Raw genomic sequence first — 17,318 nt, forward strand, 5'->3', positions numbered from 1 at the left:
AAGGCCAATACTGCAAATGGGAGCTCTTAGGTTTTGAAGAGCCACCTTAAGCCATATTGAAGGGGGCTAAAAGATATATCATAACCTTAGCCTATGGCATAGAAGAGAATTTGGGGTTGAGAAAGGTGAAGAACAGAAAACAGCTTTATTGCTTATACATGACCAAGAAAAGGTAAACATGGCAAAAAAACAAAACAAAACAGGCAAGATGTGTATTCATGAGGAGATAGGCCTGCTAATATGGGAGGGAGGAAAGGTCAAGATCCAAACAGAATCAACTTCCTAGGTTTGCCTTGTTCCACTGGCCCATCTTCCTGAGTCTGTGCTTAGAATCAGTACTTTTATAGCACAGAAACAATGCTAAAAAGATAAAACAAGAACACCTTCCAACAGACTTCACTTGCTCTGAGAACAAAACAATTGCTTTAGGTTAAGAGGTAGTAATTAGAGACTGTTCTTCCCCCCTTGCACCCTTACTAATCCCAAAGGTAAAAATATTTACCATGGAACATTGACAATTGAGTATCAAACTACTAATATTTAAAATAAATATCCCAAAAGGTAGCACCTGCTTATAATCGGGATAGGGAACCTCTGGCCAACCATATATTTTATAACTAAGCATTTTACTAGAAATCTGTTCTGTAAAGCGAACAAATTCAGTAGTTAGAAAAACAATGTTACCACCTCATGGAATGTTGTCATAGTTATATTCTATTGCTGGTGTCTTACATTGCCATGTTACCATGAAGTATCTGTATCACACATGGGGTTAAAAGTAAGGCCAGGGAGGCTAACTTACCTGCTCTGGACCTCATAACCAATTAGTGGCAGAACCAAGACCAAGAGTCTGAGTTTTCAAGTTTACTCAGCTCAGCCCATGAAGTGACAACCAGGAAACTGATATATCACGATCTGCCATAATGAAAAAATTAACTTGGGTTCTGCCAGCTTTCTTTCAGTATTATTTTGGTTTCTTAAGAATTAACATAGTAAAGATTACAGTATACAGCAAAGGAAAATAATATAGTCTCTGGTTGGTGGTTTAATCCAAAGGCAGACTGAGAAGAAATGGGTATGTCCCTGAGAAGCCTGTTTCACTTTGGAACTGATTCAACCTAGTGTCAGGGAAACTCTAAAGTTCATTAATAAATTTAGAAATGAAAAGGAAGATAACATTTAAATGGCAGGTGCTGCCATGAATCCTGTTCAGAGAACTATTAGGCAGCACGACTAATTCCTAATTCTTCCCCATTTGGTTGAGGACTTACCTAAAACAACTGAATAATTATGAACACAAGTCCATTTAGGCAATATACAGCAATGGAACTAGAAAACCATTTACAATCCAATTATGATATTTTAGTGGTATACTAAATACAGCCATAGTCCCTGTCCAGCAGAGAAATTTGACAGAAAACCCTAGTCTCTTCTAATAACAGCTGTCTATGGATGCTATGAAGGAAAAATGTTCTTATGCTCATTTCCTCATTAAATAAACTGGACCACACTGGTGAGGCCAAAATTTAGAAAGATCAAAGCACCAAGGCTGAAGACAAAAGTCAAGTGGCACCTGCTATATAAACCAACAAGTGTATAACACAATGTTCCCTTATACCATTCTACACAGCACTGATTCTAATCCACCTCTTGATCTCAGCCCTTGCATTCCTCAAATTCAGAATTCCAATCGGTGTACCCAGGTCATTACTGGATTCAACTTTCTGGGTCCTTTAATTTGCTGTATATGTACTCTATTGTTAAATGTAATTAATTGCAAAAAATATCTTCAAGAAACCTTCATAACAAAATACCAGATTCCCTATTAAGAAGAGGATCAAGTTTAACAGGCCAAAGTAGAAGTCTGTCAGAACATATGTAGATGGCACAGGACAGCTCTGATCTCAGTTCTGCTGTGCTGAGCAAGTCACTTGCAAAGCTCCAAGGTGCAAGAGCTGTAAATATCCAGAGTCACATGGGAAAGTGAAGAATGTTTCTCATTCAGTCGTCCTCTGAACTCTCAGCAGACCTTTCATCTGTAGCCACTTTCCAATTTGTGCGTTTGTTTGTCCTCTCCTGTATTTCATTGTGAAGTACAGGGATATAGGCTTTTTTATCTTTCTTTTTCCTTTTCGTTTTTTTAGTGTCTCTTTCCTCACTTTCCTCAGAACTGCTGGATGCAGAATCATCTGATTGAGAAGTGTCACTTTCTGCATCTAAGATTAAAGTAGATTTTTTGAGAGACTTTTTCCTGGATTTTTTTTTGTGCTTATGTGGTTGTTTCCTGGTACTAGAAGCCCCAGTTTCTTCTGAGAATTCACTTGAGGAATATGCTGTTACATCTGTGGCTTCCCTTTTGCTTTTCTTCTGCTTTTTGTGAGACTTTTTTTTCTGCTTTTTTTTGTGGGATTTCTTTGACTTCTTGTGTTTGTGAGATTCGTGAGTAGATGATTTTACCTGGGGAGATGTTTTTTTTCCATTAGCAATCTCCTGCTGATCACTAATAAAAAAAGAGAAACTGCTTTACTATAGAAAATAAAAAGTATATTTACACTTTAATATTTTGAATTCTAGGTAGGAAATTTGGGTTAAAACAGCTCTGATACAGGGTTATGAGACTTTATCACTCTGAGTTTTTGTTTCCTCATCTTTAAAATGAAAAATTCTAATCTGCCATACTGAATTACCGTGTGAAATAATACACATCAATCAGAGAAAGACAAAATCCTAAGTGCTACATATATGTCAAACATTGATCAGGGAAAGGCAAAATACCAATCATATCCCATCTAAATCACCTATTATTTCTCAGTTACATTTAATGGCAAACATTAGATGCTTTACAAAAACTAGAAACTCAATTTACAGTTCAGACTTTGTACTAATCTTAGTTTCTAACTTTTTTCCAGTAAGCTTATATGCCTTACCTGTCTGTTTCAAATTCTTCAGGGTATAACTCTTTATAACCACTGTGACCCCATCTGTAAGATGACATTTTAGTATACATATTGTTAAAGCAATCAATATGTTTTTGCCAATTAAAACAAATTAGACGAGGAGTCTGCATACACAGACAGACAAAAAGAGAGATGGTAGAGCCAACCCCACATTATAGCCTCAGTAACTTAGCTACATTTTTCTGTACTGCACACTATCGTTTCAGACAAAGCATTCCTGTGTCCATTTATAAAACTTGCCATTCTCTTCCTTAAGAAACATAAGCAACTCTGATCTTCTGTTCTTTAGCTGTGAAGTCCCTCTCCAAAACCGCTTCATAACAATACTGTCTACATTGGTACTATTTTCTTTAAATAACTTTATTAAAATATAATGTGTATACCATAAAATTCGGCCTTTTAAAGTGTACAGTTCAGTGGCTTTTAGTACAAAGTTGTACAACCATCACCACGGTCTAATTTCAGAACATTTTCATCACCCCAAAAAGAAACTCCATCCATTAGCAGTCACTCTTCATTCCTCCCTCTCCTGGAGCCCATGGCAACCACTAATCTACTTTTTGTCTCTATAGATTTGCCTATTCTGGACATATCATATAAATAGAATCATGTAATAAGTAGCCTTTTGTATCTGGCTCTTTTCACATGCCATGTTTTCAATGTTCATCCGCGTTGTAGCATGTATCAGTACTTTATTCCTTTTACTGCCAAATAACAATCCCATTACCATTCCATATACCACCTTTTGTTTACCCATTTATTAACTAATCAACATTTGGATTTCCACTTTTTCGCCATTATGAATAATTACGCTGTGAACATTTGTGTACAAGTTTTTGTAGCGATAATTTTAGTTAACAGCACACATTCTCAGGCTGAATGTTGTTAATGGCGATAAGAATCTAGTCACAAACCTGTCTGGCATGTTAGCTTCATAATCATATAACTTCTTGTTCCAGGATTTAGCCTTAAGAAAATCATCTTCTAGTGCTCCAGAAATTTCATTCTTTGGCCTCCAGTAGTCTCTCTGACTTTCTTCATCAAAACCATCACTACGCATCCGGCTATATGAGAAAACAGAAGAACTTTTACATTTGGAAGCAATCTGAGAGGTTACTTTATGGAACATCATGCACAAAACTCATTGAACAGCTAAGGGGAGAACAAAACAACCTGATACTTAATATTTTAAAAAATCATGTAAAAAGACATGATCTGTTCCTCTCCATAAATCTGTACAGTTGTTTAGTAAATATCTGACCATAACTACCCATCCTATTGCAGAATATAAATGAAATGACTTCTGGACTATGGCACACTATAGCTCTCTAATTCTCAACTAGGAGGCCATGCAAAGTAGGAAACAGAGTATAATCACAGCTGAAGACATTTCGAACTACCCTAGAGATTCTGAAATACACTCCCTTTCTGAGAAACCAGCAACTTGCTGTAATGATGTCATAGTAACAATGAGAACGAGGCCTGACCCATGAGTATATGTTGGGGTAGAAAACCAGTTGAGAACCACTGATTCAATCCGTGCTTAAAATATCCACTAACCAGTCATTAAGCCAGCTATTCAGTTATAAAAAATGTTTAAGGGCTTCTACGTACAGTCACTCTTCTAGCTACAGGGAAAATCATGCAAATGAGACCATCAGAATCCCTGCCCCTAAAGATTTATTTTTTATAAAATAAATTTATTAAAAGACTTATTAAATCTTTATGTTTTAAAGATTTATTCACCATGACAGGCATTAATAGTCTACTCTCAACAATATTTTGTTCCTGGAAGTGCCACTCGGAATTGAACAACCAATACAAAACAAATCATCACCTGCACTAGTATTCTTGAAGGACCATTTTCAAAGAGAAAACAGACTGAAAAGATATTTATTTTTATGTTGAGACTTTGCTTTCTTTACCATGGATACCCTGCATATCTTCTTGTCTGAAGCCATTTACACACAGCCATCACACTCCAAACTCCACATACTCTGGAGACATACTCATTCTCCTTAAATATCTCATTATTAACTATTTCGCTGGGTGGCTTTAGAAATCAGCACTAGTATTTCAGCAATTTTTCATGCACATTACTGTACACTAACAGGCATATGAGGCCCAACAGATGTTCCTAACATTCAGACATTCCTATACCATCACAGGTAACACAACTAAGCCTGCATAATCCTTCCTACTTACACTCAAATTATTAAGAAGGTAACATGAAAGACTGATTTGGCGAATATAGTGAGTAGGTGGGGTAAAGAAAAGGCTAAGAGAATGAAAGATTAATAGAAGTAAATGATCAGCTAAGTGACCATAAGATACAAGTAGAAAATTTGAGGTTAAAAGCCATCAGGTAAGGTAAGAATCCTTAATGTTTACAATTGTTCAAGGCAAAATTTTTAAATTCTCCATTGCAAATAAGTACAGAGTAGAACCATATGCATCATAGCCATTACCTTTATGCTTGGCTCTAGCTTTATGAAGGATGGAAAGCTTAAGGACTCACAGAACTGCATTCATCTATCTTTAGCATACCAAAATGTTTTTAAACACAAGCTGATGATTCTGAATAAGGGAAGAGTTATTTTGGTTCTCAGAGCGGCAAATTCACCTTGAACTGCTGGGTAACATTTTCCTTTTGGTCCCCCGGTAAGCATCTTCCATCTGTTTCTCCAGTTCTCTTATTTTCCACATATCTGATTCCTCTTGAATCTAGATTTTTTTTTTTTAAAGGAAAGAAAGAAGTTACTAAAAATCACACTTTACATCACAGAAAAGTAACTGAAAATACAGTCTGCACTAATCATTGGATTTTACACTGGGTTTAAATCAGAAACTAATTCTGATTTCTCTAATGTAGTTAAACAATCTGACCCAGTAAATCTCAAATATGTAGAATTCTGCAGCAACAGAACTTTTTAACCACTGCACAGACACACTTATAACTTTATAAATTTTGCAAGCATGCTGCAATTAGCAAATGATAATCCCTTATGTTTCTAAAATGCTTTATGATTTTAATTGTATCATCTCAACTAAACCTTAAGCAATCTTATGAGGAAAGCAAAGCAGATACCATTATTATATTTAACCGAGAAGAAACAAAAGTTCAGAGATTTTACCAAAGTCAAAAAGCTAGTAAAGACAGGTCTTTAAACTTTCTAGGCTAGTCTATTTTCACATTATAATTTTTGTTAAAAACAAAGCAAAATAAAATGGCATGAGACTTGCTAGAGAATTTCCTGAAAAGCAGATTACAACTAACCAAAAACAAAAATGTTTATTTCTAAGTCCTCCTGTAATATTTTGTTAAATTTGTGCTAGATTTATCTTTTTCAGGCACCACTTTCTATGAGGGGTGGTTTAACGCAACTGCAGTGGCTGCTTAGGTAACAGTTACACCCTCACTCACAATCAAAATATCAGGTGATATGACAGTAATAACATTTATGATCAAACTAGAATTGCACAGTTCACCAAAGAAAACCAAACAAGGGTCCTTGGTCCTCTTTTCATTATATGTGCTCTCCTAGGTGACCTCCTCTATTCTCATGCCCTCTATCATTTCCTATATATCAATAATCCCCAGACCTTTATGTCTAGCCTCAACTTTTCTTTCCTCCAAGTCTGAATTTCCAACTGTTTGATTTTATAATTATCACTATCATTCAGTCACCAATTTCTTTGGATTCTACTTCCTAAATTCCTCATCTTCATCCCTGTCACTGCTTTCACATGAACCCCTCACCATCTCTCACCTGGAATGCTGCAATTCCCTAACTGGTCTCTCTACTGTTTCACCCCATCTGATCTATCCCCTACTCAGCTAAAAAATCATCTTTCTAAAATACAAATACAATCAAGACATAGCCAGCTTAAAAATATTTAATGGTTTCTTTATTGCCTATAGGAAAAAGTCTAATTTCTAAACATCACAATCCACTTAGGCCTCATCTTCTGTCACTAACTCCCACATTCTCTACTTTCTGGATGCACACAATTTCATGCCATGCCACAAGTGCTTCATGTGCTTTCCTGTTGCCATGTTAATAACTGATGTTCTCTCTCTGGAATGATTTTCCACTTGATAAACTTGAACCTGTTCATCAAGAACTAGTTCAAATATCAGCACCTCCGATACCATCCATTCTGTGAAGCTTTTCCTAATTCCCCAGATTTCATTATTCTTTCCTCAGTGCTCTAAAACATTTTTTGTGTCTCTATTACAGTACTTATCAAATTGTATCGTAATTATCTATTTTATTCATCTTTGTATCTCCCAACTGCACCAAAATAATGCTTGGCACACTGTACGCCCTTGTTAAGTGTTGAGGAATAACTAGGTTGTACCTCTCACCTTATTGTGAGCATCTGTGTGCCGGATGACATTCCTCAGGAGGACTTTCCCCAAAGGAACCCGGGACATTCTTCAATCTAAAATGAATCAATAAACAACACTTAATAATAATATCCTTTATTACCTTATCTTTTATTATACTGTTATAAAGAAGCATAAGGTAAAGGAAAGATCACTGAACTAGAAATTAGAGTCCTGAGGGATAGTTTTTTCTTCATTAAAAGGGGAAAATGCCTGACCACACTAATGTGAGGATGAAAGGAGATAACGTACACTGGAGTTCTCTGAAATGACACCATTTTATTCAATCCTCAAAATAATTCTATATTTTATGAGGTAAGTATCTTCACACCTAATTAGTAGATGAAACTCCCTTAAAGCCATAACTTGCCCCAGGCAACACAGTCCAAGGCAAACAAGGAATGATTAGAAATCAACACTCGAATCCCAAAATTAGTTTGTGGTGAAGCAAATACCTCGATTTGAGAGTTTCAGGAACCACAAATGTCAACAGTAACAAAAACTGACGCCTAAAAACATCGAATGCAGAGATGCCCTCAATTTCTCCATTCTGACGAATTTTATTTTCTATTTTGTACAGAAGCCTCCAAAAAATAGATGGCAGGGCTATTCACGTGTAGCTAGCAGGGGCTTTGTGCAACCACCCCACCGCTCAGCTCACTCACCCCTCAATCCTGAGGAAATCAGGCATCTTGTTAGTGTGAGACGAAGAGCCACTCCATTACAAGATCTCCTCCGACCCAGGAAGACAAGGAGTCAGGGCTCAAAGGCAGCTCTGCAGCTTCGCCCGACTCCTTCGCGAAAATGCAGCCTTCCCACTGGTTATTCTGCCCTCACCCGTGTCCCAGGCCACGGGTGCCTTTCCCTCAGAACAGACCAACAGGGAGATATCTTTCCAGACAGGACGGGGGCTGCGCCGGCGCGGAATCCGGACGCCCGGGTTGGCTGAGGCATTTCCCGCTCACGCTCCTCTGGGATGGACCCGGGGGGTTGGGTTTCGCTTCAAGTGGGGACGCTTTGGACCGGTACGACCCTCGACTCGGCCCCCAAAAGAATCTTAAAGTGCCTGAAGGGGGGATTAAGGCTTTCAAAAGGAAGACAGGGAAAACACCCCCACCTTTGTCACCGGGATCCCTGCCCCCCAGCGGCCAAGGAGCTCCCGGTAATCTTCCCTCCAAACGCCTTCCCCACACAAATACACACAAACACACCCATACCGTGCGCCGCAGCCTCGCGTGGTGGGGGAGGGGGGGAGGAAGCGGTCTGGGAGAAAAGCGAGCAAGCTTCCCTTTCAGGCCGGAAGTCGTGCTCCTGAGAAATTCTTCCCACCAAGAAGAGCTCCAGAGACTCCCACAGGGAGGGTTTCCAGGACACTCAGGAGGTTGACAGGTGCAGAAGGGAGGCGGGCGCCTTCCTGGAAAAGAAGTGGGTCGGGCTCAGCTGCAAAGCGAGGCCAGCACCAGAAGGGGGAGATTCCGGAACTGGACATAGAAAGACTTTTCTGCCGGGAACTTCCCGGACCCAATTAGATGCTGTACCCAGTCTGGTTACCCTGGCAATAGGCGTCGCGGTTTGTCAAGGAACCGAGAGAAGAGGTGAGTTCGCGGATCTCTGAAATGATTGTCCATTAGTTGTTTCCTCTATAGTCTAACCTTAATATAGTATTCTAAGAACCCAGACCTCCTCTTTTCCTCATTCTGTGGATGCCGTGGGACACTTTTCAGTAAGGTGGTGGTGGGGAGTAAGAGGAAGGTTATCTCAAGACGTGGAGAGGATATTATTACTACTCTCAGATAGTGTTTACCAAGTATTCCAGCCTCTCTTCTCTGCATTAGCTTACTTAATCCTCACAATAACCCTATGAAATAAGTATTACCGTCTTCATTTTGAGAATAGATGGAGGCACATATATAAATTAAATATATGCTCAAGGTCACACAGTTTGTAAGTGATAGAGCTAAGATTGGAATCTAGGCATTCTGGCTCCAGAGTTCATGCTTTTAACTACTAAGTTATGCTGAGGATTGAGGAAGTCTCATGTGGCGCTACACACACCTCTGGCAATTTCCAGACTGGATAGGCACCAGTCAGCCAAAACTCAAGTGTTGGGAAAAGAAAATCACCGGGAATGAGCACTCTGTCCCTTCAGGACTTGTGAGGGTCTAGGAAGAAGTAAGGCCTTATTACCTGAGAGGACAACTTGAGAATTTAGGAAGGGGTACTAGATAATTCGAGAATAAGGAAGAGATAAAGTGGTGGTGATCCATAATCTAAAAGATTATGATCTTTTAGACACAGGTGTTAAAGATAGCTGCTAACTTCGCCAAAACAATTCCTGACCTGTTCCTCCTCCCTCAAAAGAAAAAATGAGTCAGTAGTTACACAGATCTTTTTCCCTCAAGTCATTTCTTTCAACAGACTTAAGAGGCCTGTTCACCTCAACCATGGAATCATCCTCAAAGGGTCTGCTCACGCAAGTTACTCAGTTCTGGAACCTCCTAGATGATCTGGCTGAAAGTAACCCTGAGAGCTATGAGAAGTTCATTGCACAGCAGCTGAAAGAAGGGAAACAGCTTTGTGCTGCCCCAGAACCACAGCTCTGTCTGCAAACCAGAATTCTAGTATGTAGGGTTGGTGCCCAGGGATGGGGAGGTCCTGAATGAAATGATCTTAGAATAACCGGAGAATATTTTACCCTCAGCTATTGCTACTTGAACAAAAGAAAACTTGAGGGTAACTGCCATTCTATAAATGAAAAATGAAATGTAGTGTGGAAGATCATGTTGAAGGAGTAAAAGTGGGAAATTTATATATATTTTGGAGATCTCAAAATGAGCCATTTTTACCTGCTAGAATGAAAATAAAAAGTAATGATTTAATAGGAAATCATAGACTTGGAGATTTTTCAAATAAAGATAACTTATTTGGTTGGGGAGATAAGGAAGTGAAAGAAGGTCAAACAAAGTCACATGGAACAGCTGCTTAGATCAATTCCCCCTTCCTCCTCCCAGTTCCTCTGGGAGCAGCAACTGGATTCTTGATGAAAAGCCAGCAGCTCTGGGGAAATCAGGTAACAGTTTATTTTCTCAAAGACAGTTTTAATACATGCAATGACTTCTTGGAGCCTAAAATCCTCACTCTTCAAATTCTGTAATGTATTACCTTTAGGATATTATTTTAAAATAAAATGCTAGATTTTGAGATATGCAAAATTATTTTATTTCTAGAAACCAAAAGAAAAAATACTTTTTATCAACCTATGTCAGTGGAAAAGGATTCCAGCTCCCCAATCAACCACTCATCCAGTACCTCTAAGTGTTGGCAGACCAGAAGATATGTCTGAGACATCAGGTACATAGAATTATGGGAGAGAAAGCACATTTAAAATTTGTATTGGGAATAGAATTGACCAGATTTTACTTGGTAAAAATATTTTATCTGGTTATAATGTAGTTAATGACTAATAAATGTACCTTTATGCAAATTGAGTTTGTCTCGTAACATTAGATGTTTTTAACCCATATAAAATGCCAAGAAATATCCTAATTGAAATTTTGTGTACATAGTGTCATTGTGAGTGCCTTTGAAAAAGATAGGAATAGAATTTATAGCTTCTAGCTTTGTCAAGATGATGGCTTAATATATTACCTGACAGTACTAATAATGAAACTAATTGTCTTCATTTCACACCCTCAATTACAAACATAGATGTTTACACAGTCATCGATGTTGCCTACAATCCTGATATTCTCCAGGCAGCAGAAAAGGACCAAGTGAAAAAAAATCAGTTAATACGGATGGCCATGAAATGCATTGAGGAACAATTCCAGTTTACTCTCTCACACTTTTACCATATTACCAATTTTAAAATAAAGGGAAGCATTCAAAGGATGAAACAAAATCTAATGGGAATCCAAACTGACCCCACATATTTAAGAGAGAAAATGAGAAAGGGTAAGTTAATGAATGTAAATGGAAAATTAAACTGATTTAAATTTTTGCATTGTGTACATTTTGCAAACTAGAAGTCTCAGTTTTAAAAGATGAGAAACTTAAGATAGAAAAAGAGAGTAATTAGAACTATTAGTATATCCTTAAAGATTTTTAAGGATATACTAATAAACTTTTAAGCCAAAGTCTTTGGTTTAAAATTCTTTTAAGATTCCCAAACTCATTTAGCTGCAGCTTTATCTTCCATCTTAACTAACACTACATATATTACAGCCTGATAGTATTTTATGTTGTTTAATTTTGTGATTTCATCTCCCCCCTTTTTTCATAAAGAACTAACCCTTGAACAGATAAGAAACAGTACTGTGAGCAATCCAGATCACTTCCCTCATCTTTTACTGCCAAAAGACCACGTTTCAGGCCAAACAAGTTGCCTGATAGAAGAGATTTCCAGTAAAGAGATCCAGGTGGAGATGAAGAGACCAGCCTATGAATTAAAAATTGTGACAGACCAGAAAGAGAAACCACTGAAAATTGAATTAAAAGTTGAATTACCTGGTATTAATTCAGTATCTCTTTGTGACCTTAGTGTTTCTGAGGTAGGTTGAATAGATAATACTGTAAATTTTTATCAGTCAACATTCAGTATATTATGCTGTGGTAACAAACTCCACAATCTCAGTGGCTTACATAATTTGCTTAGGTTACATGTCAGCTAGGCCTGCTGTGCTCCACAAATCTCACACATTTCAAGATACAGGTGAAGAAGCAGTTCTCATCTGACATATGCCATTCTCCTGGCAGATAGAAAATAGAAGTGGCCAAATTATACAATGAATCTTAAAATTTCCTCTCAGACATGGCATATGTCACTTTGACTCACTTTCTATTGGCCAAAGTCACGAGGCCAAGTCCTACATCAAAGGCAGGGAAGAATATTCTTCTCAAAGGTAGTCAGAGTAAGTTACATGGCAGAAGATTAAATAATTGGCAACAATCCTACAGTCTACCACAGTCCACCCTCTTGGTCACAAATATTTGCATCTTTCCTCAAGGAAGACACCTCCAATCCTAGCATAGACTCCAAATTACAGGATTTTGTCATCATAGTCTGTTCTGCTTCTCTTGAACCAGACCTATGAACAGCAAACCCAAGTTGTCTACTCCTGTGACCCCATGCACTGTACAATGTGGAATGGGGAGAAGATAACCATAATTAACATTGTTAATTCAGAAACTGGAAAAATATGCAGCACATAGCAGTTACTGGTACACAGCAATTCCGATATCCTGTTAAGCAGGTATTTCCAGGGTCCCTTTCCTGGAAACAGAGTATATTCTCACTTAGGGCCATGAATAGGTTCCTTGATCACCTATACCTCTTAGTTCCATTGTTTTCCATTACCTTCAGTTCCATTCTTTGGGAGTTTTTCTTCGTTCTCCACTTTGTCCACATCTGAAGAGAGCATTGGATAATATGCCATCCCTAGGTGCTGAGCGGTTTATTCACCGTTTCATGCCCATGAAATGTTTATTCAGCCTGTTTCATGCCCATGAAATGCATTGATCTAAGCAGCTGTTCCATGTGACTTTGTTTGACCTTCTTTCACTTCCTTATCTCCCCATGGAATGCTGGGGTCTAAATGTTGGGGTCCAAAGGTTATTTTAACTTAGTTTCAGTCTAGGCTAGCAACATTTTATTTAATTCTGATCAGTGCTATACCCCACGATTATTTTTTAGACATGTTGGTTTTTCAATGGCTTTTTTTTTTTTAATTAATAGCTGTCATTTGGGCCAAATGTAAGGATTTAATGAGATCCACCTTAACCCAGTTAGGATTTTAACAAAGAGTATAAGACTTGTGATTTAGTCTTTGCCTCTCGGGTCTCTGAATCAGCCTTCGTTGATTAAAAAGAATTTCTCAATTTTATCCTTTACCGTTTGAAAATAAAAATTAGTTGCATTCTTGTCAAGTCTTAGTACTTCTGAGCTCTGTATATTTCAAACCCCACTTGCAAACTAGTAAATTATTTTCTAAGCTCATCAATTTTTGTAGTACTTTGTTAAATGTAGCCAATAGAACCAATGCATGCTACAAACACTTTTTCCCCACTTTTTTACCTAAAGCCACAACTTAACTAGGCACATAATTTGTCTTCCAAATTATTGTGATAGTTTTACTAAGAGCTTTATCACTATAAAACATTGATCACCATCTTTCCCATCTCCAATAATTTTCCTTGTTGTTGCAAACTAATATAATATTGAATGTTAACTGTAATTGAAAAAAAAAAACCTGAAGGGGAAAAAGTTTCCTTGCTATTTGCTAGTCCTCCCCAAAGTCAATACACATAATTTAGAATAATAACACCCACCTTCTGGTACTGCTTTCAGTTAACTTTTGATGTATTGAGCAGCAATAACAATCTCAGAAACTCAGGGATTTACAACATCAAATTATTTGTTCATTGCAAGCCACATGGCAATAAGTGGAAGCCTCTTCCTATGGGAAAGGAGTAACTGGAAACAATAATCCAGTAACACTAATTTTAAACAGAAAATATTTTTCTACTTTCATGTTTTAAAGTCTCTCTTGGTTTATTATTCTTAGGATGATTTATTGATTGAGGTATCTGAGAAGTACAGATTACATCTGAATCTTCCAAAACCTGTGAATACTGAAATGACTACAGCAAAATTTATCAAAGAGAAAGCTACATTAATCGTCACAATGCCATTGGTGTAAGTCAAGAGCATCACAGGGTCTTCAGTGCTAAAGTTATGTGAATTACACGGCCTTCATTATGGGTAAAGAAGAGATAGTGGTTTATCTTAAACACTAGTTTCATATTTTCTAAGAGTTCCTTTTGATGGAAAGAGATTTTCTCATCAGCTGCTACCTTTTTTTTAAAACTCACTTCTCAAATAAACTTGGCATCAAGCAAAAACTACTAAAAACAGTATTGCCATGATATACTTGTTTTGAAGGTATGTGTAATGGTCTTAAGTAACTTAAATACCATTTGGGAAAATTCTATTTGTTTCCAAGTAACATGAGAATTCTGTTTATTGGTTAAAAATTTTTGCATCAGGAATAATTCCCAGACTGTGCAAGAAGATTTTTATTATCACAATGGGCCACAGCAGTTAAGTTTCCTCCAGCAATAAAGATACAAGGCCAATGTAACAATACGCAAACCTTTTATGAACCTCTGTACTTCTGTAAAACAGCTCCTGCAGGAGTCCAAGCTACCCAGGCATTAGATGCAAATACATCCAACTAAGAAAAAGGAGTTGTCTTTCTCCTAAGAAAATAATTTTTAAAAATACAAAGTGATGTACTTTTCAACTCCTATTCCTCTAAGTTGTCAAATAGTTGTTCAATACAAAGGTATCAAATTTCCAATTAAGCAAGCAATGTAATTAAGCAATGTTCACATCGATCTTTAAACATCCCTTATTTTTTCTAGATACAAAACAACTTCCATGTAATTAGTTTCTAATTCAACACAAGATCTTTAAATAAAATCCTTATTAATTTAAAAATTTTTTAACTTTAGAAACTAATGTTGTATTTGTAATAGAAATAATTGATAGGTGACTTTTAAAAACATAATTTTCTTAAACCTGGCCTAGATTTGAATCCTTCTAGCAATAGGATAATTTATCATCTGAAAATTTTCAACTGTTTGATGTCCTAAAATTACCAAAGCTATTCTCCTCATACCTCAAAAAACTTGGAATGCTTTTACCCTATCTTTTCTACAAAATCACTGTCAAAACACATTTCCTAGAAACTCCCATAACTAGCTAGCCACATAGAACTGGTAGAATCTTGGTGCTTTGGGTGTTATGTCAGCAGCTATGTATTTGTGTACTCAATAAAATGCATACCAAGATCTAGCATACTTAATGTTCAAATATTAAATATATATCCTAGTCATTTTCCAAAATATTTTCACTTATATAATTTCAGTGGATTTTATATTTATAAAAACATCTTTACCTCCCCCTCCCTAAAGCAAAACTTCGCCCAAGAAGAGCATTAACTAATAATGAACTGCAGAGTAGTTTAAGTTTGAATCTTGTCAACATCTTTTATCCTCAAAACTGGAAATTAGTTAAGATGGATATTAATTATTCTTGATTTAGAGACTAGATTTTTCTATAAACTTGGTTTTAGATCAATTATCAGTATTTTTTGTGTGTGTGCAAAAAATATTATTACTAGGTAATAAGTAGTCCTTGCAACACATTCCTATCATCACTTGCTTTCATCAGCTCCTCTTGTTAACCATGCCTTGGGATACCATAACTACATTTACAAACCTCAGGACTGGAATAAAATACCAAAGAGCCAGACCACAGTTTCATCTTGCTATGTGCCACATCCCAACATGAAGTGCTTCAATAGCTCCTTGAGCTTAAAGTATTAGATTATATTTTACCAATTCTATAAACTCAAAATATATACTAAGAGTTTACACATACATAGCTATCCTTGGTCTTAATCATTTAATGTGAAAATTACCAACAGATCAAAAATCAGACCGGACGCATTGAAAACATATAGTTTCATTTTTAAACAATCTAATTTGAACCAAAACCACTACTGTTAACTTTTATTCTTTCAGTTCTGGTAAGAGAAATAGACTGAATTCAGATTTAGATTATGGTCAGATTAATTTTTAACTCAGAACAATTTTTATTAGAAGGCAACTTTTTATTTTTCTTTCAAGGGAACAAAAGAGCCATAAGCATTAATTAGCAAAGGATTAATTATCTTTGAAATTTCATGTATTTGAACCAGATGTGGCTCATACTGACGATGGTCCCCTGTCATAAACTTGTTCGTTCTGCATAATCTTCAAGTTAGAATTATTAATTACTGTACTGACTCGTTTTCATAACAATACAGCAAGGGAAATACCTGTGGAATATATGGAGTGTCACTTGTGTGCCACATAAATAATGAACATTTAAAAATAAATTCAACAAAGATCTAAAATCAGGGCATAGCTCCACATATATATATACAAGGAAGCACTAGTCAGATTTATTTTAAATAGCCATAAATGATTCCAAATATTTATTAAAACATCAATTCAATAGAAAGTCTGGAATTGTGATAATGTTCCCAATTCATTTTTATTACCTTGAATATCAGCTCCTTCTCCCCAGAAGAAAGGCAAATCATAACAAAATGGAAAAAAATATTTAGGCTGATAAGGGAGTGAGCAACCTAAATAATTTTTTTCTCTCTAGTAGGATTTTAGGACCTTCTTATTTTACATGAGACAACCGTGGCGTAGAAAAATACAGAACGCCTTTTTTGTACACATTTAACATGTTTTATACTTTATCCAAGTAGAAGTGGCCACTTTTGGTCATCTTTTGGTACTCTAAACTGTTCACCATGTATCTCTTCCCCTCTTCTTTTCAGACAGGACTTGGTGATATATAGACTTTGGCACATATCTTATCAGAATCCATACTTTACATATGTACACTTATTCCATAGTTACTTGGCATAGTTTTCCAAAGTGATTTGAGTAGTAAATACTGGTAATTAAGTTCATTTGCAAGTAACCACCAGTTAATACTGGAAAAATTCTACTTTCATAGCTTTTCTGTTAAATTCTATAAGCATATTCTTTTATTTAAAGGTAATTATAGAATTCTGCTCTCACAATTATATATTTGAGTTGTTTAAATAAATACCCACACAAATTCTCATTTAAACCAGGTAACTGGTTTATATTTATATCTCATCTCAAGAGGGGATAACAACCATTTTGGAGTTCATAGAAAAATAAACAACAGTTGATTGAAAATGTCTAAGAAAATGCTGACTTTTAAATTTTAAAATTTCACTTCTTTTCCTTGAAGTTCTCTATTCTCTACCCTTCTGATCCATTATAAAGCAAGATCGTATAACAGATAAATGTACAGGGTTAAATTCCAAAATCAATCTTCAATTAAAACCCTTTCTCTAAGAGAATTAATTTTCCTGACTTCT

The 17,318-nt window shown here is 36.5% G+C and overlaps 2 protein-coding genes across 5 annotated transcripts; one reads left to right on the forward strand and one right to left on the reverse strand.

Annotated features, from left to right (window-relative positions):
* Positions 1–126: 126 nt before the first annotated feature.
* Positions 127–8,695, reverse strand: NKAPD1 (NKAP domain containing 1). Of its 2 annotated transcripts, XM_025047440.1 has the most exons (7): positions 8,565–8,638; positions 8,013–8,413; positions 7,327–7,403; positions 5,581–5,681; positions 3,872–4,021; positions 2,928–2,981; positions 127–2,500 (listed from the first exon to the last, which is right to left on the reverse strand). In XM_025047440.1, exons 3-7 carry the CDS (start codon positions 7,393–7,395, stop codon positions 2,002–2,004), a joined length of 873 nt encoding a protein of 290 aa, XP_024903208.1. In that variant the 5' UTR covers positions 7,396–7,403; positions 8,013–8,413; positions 8,565–8,638; the 3' UTR covers positions 127–2,001. The 2 variants fall into 2 exon arrangements, with proteins under 2 accessions (XP_024903208.1, XP_006912876.1); XM_006912814.3 differs by lacking the exon at positions 8,013–8,413 and having other exon boundaries at positions 8,565–8,695.
* A 61-nt stretch (positions 8,696–8,756) lies between these two features.
* PIH1D2 (PIH1 domain containing 2) lies at positions 8,757–14,497 on the forward strand. 3 transcript variants are annotated; one of them, XM_006912815.3, is made up of 6 exons: positions 8,757–8,942; positions 9,766–9,968; positions 10,575–10,698; positions 11,056–11,301; positions 11,632–11,897; positions 13,911–14,260. In XM_006912815.3, the coding sequence occupies exons 2-6, from the start codon at positions 9,792–9,794 to the stop codon at positions 14,043–14,045; spliced, it is 948 nt and encodes a 315-aa protein (XP_006912877.1). In that variant the 5' UTR covers positions 8,757–8,942; positions 9,766–9,791; the 3' UTR covers positions 14,046–14,260. The 3 variants fall into 3 exon arrangements, with proteins under 3 accessions (XP_006912877.1, XP_024903206.1, XP_024903207.1); XM_025047438.1 differs by having other exon boundaries at positions 8,816–8,942; positions 9,750–9,968; XM_025047439.1 differs by lacking the exon at positions 8,757–8,942 and adding an exon at positions 10,359–10,417 and having other exon boundaries at positions 9,832–9,968; positions 13,911–14,497.
* The last annotated feature ends 2,821 nt before the right edge of the window (positions 14,498–17,318 follow it).

The sequence above is a fragment of the Pteropus alecto genome, unplaced genomic scaffold (assembly GCF_000325575.1).
Source record: "Pteropus alecto unplaced genomic scaffold, ASM32557v1 scaffold224, whole genome shotgun sequence".
NCBI lineage: Eukaryota > Metazoa > Chordata > Mammalia > Chiroptera > Pteropodidae > Pteropus > Pteropus alecto.

Excerpts from the sequence above, each read along its gene's own strand:
- NKAPD1 (XM_006912814.3), bottom strand. The coding sequence starts at position 7,395 with ATGTCCCGGGTTCCTTTGGGGAAAGTCCTCCTGAGGAATGTCATCCGG. Across the intron at positions 2,982-3,871 it reads GAAGCTAACATGCCAGACAG|ATGGGGTCACAGTGGTTATA; the intron begins GTTTGTGACTAG and ends GTCATCTTACAG. Across the intron at positions 2,501-2,927 it reads GAAGAATTTGAAACAGACAG|TGATCAGCAGGAGATTGCTA; the intron begins GTAAGGCATATA and ends TTTTTTTATTAG.
- PIH1D2 (XM_006912815.3), top strand. The coding sequence starts at position 9,792 with ATGGAATCATCCTCAAAGGGTCTGCTCACGCAAGTTACTCAGTTCTGG. Across the intron at positions 10,699-11,055 it reads AGATATGTCTGAGACATCAG|ATGTTTACACAGTCATCGAT; the intron begins GTACATAGAATT and ends TTACAAACATAG. Across the intron at positions 11,302-11,631 it reads AAGAGAGAAAATGAGAAAGG|AACTAACCCTTGAACAGATA; the intron begins GTAAGTTAATGA and ends TTTTTCATAAAG.